The 4,437-nt window shown below is 42.9% G+C and overlaps 1 protein-coding gene across 1 annotated transcript; it reads right to left on the bottom strand.

The window, feature by feature from the left end:
* Positions 1 to 1,419: 1,419 nt before the first annotated feature.
* LOC104961164 (zinc finger protein 391-like) lies at positions 1,420 to 4,043 on the bottom strand. Its single transcript, XM_010789396.1, has 2 exons — positions 3,024 to 4,043; positions 1,420 to 2,892 (listed from the first exon to the last, which is right to left on the bottom strand). The coding sequence occupies exons 1-2, from the start codon at positions 3,139 to 3,141 to the stop codon at positions 1,886 to 1,888; spliced, it is 1,125 nt and encodes a 374-aa protein (XP_010787698.1). The 5' UTR covers positions 3,142 to 4,043; the 3' UTR covers positions 1,420 to 1,885.
* Between the last annotated feature and the right edge of the window lie 394 nt (positions 4,044 to 4,437).

Below are 4,437 nucleotides of genomic sequence, written 5' to 3'. Positions count from 1 at the left end.
TAGGCGGGGACCCTGAAGTAAAAGACACGCGGGGAAGTTCTCCCCCGAAACGGTTTTTTTTCCTTTAACTACTATACCGATAATATGCCAATGTCACACACCCCGGCAATTAAAAAAAAATCGATACGTCTACTGTGTGTTTACATGACATTGTTAAAGTGCGACCTCTGATAAGAGGTCAATTTTTGTGACTCATTTCGACGTAACTTGTTTAGTTACTGACCCCTAAAAACACAGTCCCCTTTTGAAAGAGGTTAAATTTGTTTCTATTTTGACTCGCATTAACAAAAACCCTCGGTTCCGTCTTGCATATTTTTCAATCGGACTTCGAAGTCAGACGTTACAAAGTTTTGTTGTCCTATTCGTCTTTAGATCAGTACCTGAGACTGGACTCAAAGTTGTCAGTGTCATTTTGTCAATGAATTTAGGTCGTATGAATAGTGGATTTCTTTGTATAGATTCTAATTTTCTGAATTACCAGTGTCGTCCTAACCTTTTTGCACAGGATCGAATAGAAGTCAATCTGACTGATGGCAATACACAACAAGAATTCTTTGCAAGCTCTTGAGGGGCCACAGAAAATGAAGTCACGGGCCGGATTTGGCCCCCGGGCCTTGAGTTTGACACCCCTGCTCTAGGGAATCTTATCTGCATTTATAATAACCAGGGTTCTTAAGGGTATGCGGCAGTGTTATTGTTTTAAGCGAAAACAAAAAATATAACAAAAAGGCAGGGAAAATTATTAGTCTTTCACTGGAACTCATTAAAAGGGGTATCCTTAACGAGATTGAGCTCAACTAAATTGTGAATGCCAGGCTCAGAAAAAAATTGAAATCAATGGAAATGTCTTCGTATTCGTTTTTGTTAGCTTATATCCTGTTTTTAAAAAAAAAAAGGATTTGTGTTACCCCTCATGATGTTGAAACATTGAAAAGGACAGGTCTTACATTCCAGTAGAGGGCGCTCTGCCCCCATTGCTTCATGCCATTTAACCAAGCCATTCAGTTCAGTTCTGTAGTTAACCAATGTAACACGTTTTTTTGTGGCATTTAAAAAAACTTGATTCCCAAATCAAGAGACGGTAAAAAAAAATGTTAAACTTGTGATACAAATAATTGTTGTTTTTGCTAAACTTTCCAAATATTATAAAATAAACACTATTTCCAAAGTCACAGTAAATATAACCCCCGACCAGTGCCTGTTTAAAGCCTTAAAAAGAGGCCTTCACTATTCAATTATTACGTTTTCAATCAAAATGTTGTCTTGCGAAATAGTGATTTGATATAAATATTTTAAGTATATGTATATACCTAATTTAAAATGTATATTTTGTTAAAGTCATCTAGTAATGGGTTCACCAACCTGAACATTTTACAAAAAAATCAAAACTGAAAAAGGTAAAACATAATTATATTGGATTTAAATATTTATTTCTTAATAATATTACCAACACAAAACATACAAAATACCAAGCTGTCAATTAACTTGTCCGGCAAATAACAAGGGCATCAGCGGCAACACAAGTAACTGATAAAAAGAAATAAAAGTGCAATTTATTGATTATCATAAATAAGTACGAGCTTTGTACATACGAATGAGATCACCTCAAATTGAAATGGCTGAGACTTTTTTTTTTCAAGAAAACACCATGTACAACTGACTTCCTGTCAACTTTGGACATTTGCTTTTTTCACTTGCACAACAAAAATCATACACACATGTATCTGCTTCTTTATCTTAAAAGGTAATTCAATCAAGTCAATGCAAATCACTTAGAATAAAACTAGCATCCACCAGACACATTCATCCCTTGAACCTCTACAATATTCAATTAAAAACCTGCTTTTATCCATCCAGTTCTGTCATATATTTCAGGAAGAGCCTCTTAAAAACACTGGTGGTTTTTCAGTTGCTCCGCATCACTAAAGCCACTTGCACAGTTGGAGCACTGGAGTGTCATCTTTTCACTAGTGTGTATGAGTTGGTGTCTCTTTAAGTACTCCACACGACTGAAGCGCTTTCCGCACGCTTCACAGCCGTATGGACGCTCTCCTGTGTGGATCCGCTGGTGGCGCTCCAAGTTTCCCAGCCGGCTGAAGCTGCGTCCACACTGCTGGCACCGGTGCGGCCTCTCACCTGTGTGCACCACTTGATGTCGCTCCAGTGAGCGCGAGTGCGTGAAGCGCTTCCCGCAGATCTCACAGCAGTGCGGCCTCTCGGCGGCACAGGCGCACTCGTGGTTCTTGAGAGCCCAGTCGTGGCTGAACGCGTTGCCACAATGGGCACACGGGAACACTTCTTTCCCGCTGTGTGAAGGAGAAGCTCCCAGTGGACACGGGTGCTCCTCCAGCTCCGCCTCGGAGGTGAAGCCTCCACCACACTGTGTGCAGAAGTGGAGCAAGTCTTCACCCCCCTCCTCTTCTCCACTCTCACCGACACTCCCTGAAGCAGACAGGTGGGGCAGGTGCTCTGACTGTCCCTCCTCCACCACATCCTGCTCAGTCAGGACCGCAGCCTCCTCCTTCAGCTTATTGGGCCACCTCAGCTCCCCCCCGGCCCTCACAGCGTCCTTCAACCTGCCTGGTCCTATCTGCTCCTCTCTCTGCAGAGTCGGTGGCTCAAGCTCTTCGTCGTGCTCCAATCCATCGAGACCAATGAACTTCGGGGCCAGGCTGTCTTCGCTGCCTTGCACCACCTCTGATTTGGGGCTGACAGGCTGGGAGGCTGTCATGGCCGCCTGTTCGCGGCCCCTCTCGGCCCTCAGTGCCGATTCAAGACCCCTCAGCTCATCCATGGTCATGCCCCCCTCCGACGGCTCTGCTGAGTCCTCCTCCCAGTCCTCCTCATCCCTCTCTCCTGAATGAAGGGTCGGGGGGCGATCGGACAGTTCTCCTGAGTAGAGAGAAAGAAAGCAGAGAGAATGAGGGACAAAGCTTGTGATATTATTCCCACTTTAAATGTAAACTACTGGCTTCTGAACATTTTGCTTCTTTCCCTGAATAGGTGTGTCCTCGGCTCGTTACCTTCGCTCGTGGCTCTGGAGCCCGTGTGCCGCTTCCGGCTGGGCGTTTCCATCTTCAAAGCTTCCTTGATGAGCTGGAGAGAGGCGGGTCGATAGCCCTCTGTTTGTGAAAACTGCATTGAGAAGCACAGAGAATACCAAAAATGTAAAATAGTAGCACCACGTTTAATAAAAAAAAAAGTGCATTTAAATGTGTAGATGCCTTTTTCAAATTGGCTTGTTAAAGGTTAAGATGGCAACATAGTCCCTCAAACTATCATAACCTATAACTTGATAGCAGTGTATGATCTGTGGAAAGAAAAGCTACAGGTGGGCTACCCGAGTGTCCCATTACCTGCGTTTTCTTACACAGATTATTTGTAACAATTATACCATGTAACCTGTAAGTCCTCACTGCAGGAGAAAAGGTTCAAATCCGACACAGCGCCTCCTTTTACAGTCTGTATTTCCTGTTTATGTAATAATGAAAAAAAGGCCTACACAATTAGCTGTTTAAGCAATCAGTTGAGGCAGACAGACAATACAGTTACTGAATAATTGTCCATATTTGATCACTGCTGCATAGTTTGACAGTTTTACCGGGTTACACATGCCTCTGATTGGTTGTTTTCCTTTTTGCGTAGAGAACATCTTGCAAATAGAATTATGAGCGCCGAAGGAGGCTAAGAGACTTTAAAAAGTTATTGTGCTAATGTGATAAGTAACCAACTGAACATTTAACTGAACGTTAGCTCCTTGAAACAAAACAATACGATTGGTTATTAAAGCCATGCTGTGTCAGTAGTGATGTGTCGGTCGCGAACGAGCCGATTATTTTGAACGGCGCTTTGGTACGAACGAGGGGAACCAAGTCGTACTTGGTGAGAGCCGTTCTTTTTATCATTCAATCGTTGGTCCGCACTCACTGCCTGCCAAAATCCACTCGCCTTTTAAAAAGCTTGATTTTGTTCCCCAAACGTATTCTGTAAAGACCTGCCCCTACTCTGATTGGTAGGTTTCAGCACGAGGAGTGAGATGGGGTTGGTCTAAACGGAATACGCGATGAGAGAGAAGTGATAACAAGTGGTACAGGACAGGTAGACGACGTGTTTTTCGGATGGAAAATGGGCCAAAAGCGAAAAACGCAGTTGGATGCACTTCAACCAAAAAGCGCACCATTTGTAAAGGCAAAATAACCTTTAAAGGAGGGTCAACAAATAATCTCCATCGCCACTTAAAAACACAGTATCTAATATTAAGAGTTGCATGAATTTCATTCAAGGCAAGGCAGCTTTATTTACTTAACACGTACAGAGGGTAAATTCAAAGTAGTACATTCACTGACATGAATGACATGGATATGGCGCCACCTTGTGTCATATCTACAATGTAGATTATTGACATTAGGTGTGGCAATACAGCCAATCATTATCCTG

The sequence above is a fragment of the Notothenia coriiceps genome, unplaced genomic scaffold, assembly GCF_000735185.1.
Source record: "Notothenia coriiceps isolate Sejong01 unplaced genomic scaffold, NC01 NC01_scaffold00032811, whole genome shotgun sequence".
Lineage (NCBI taxonomy): Eukaryota > Metazoa > Chordata > Actinopteri > Perciformes > Nototheniidae > Notothenia > Notothenia coriiceps.
Note: the sequence above shows the minus strand (reverse complement) of the source record. Positions and strands in the feature narration are given on the sequence as shown.

Bases quoted from the DNA above. Each gene is read 5' to 3' on its own strand.
- LOC104961164 (XM_010789396.1), bottom strand. From the start codon at position 3,141: ATGCAGTTTTCACAAACAGAGGGCTATCGACCCGCCTCTCTCCAGCTC. The intron at 2,893-3,023 runs GTAACGAGCCGA...CTCTCTACTCAG, and splicing joins CTCCAGAGCCACGAGCGAAG to GAGAACTGTCCGATCGCCCC.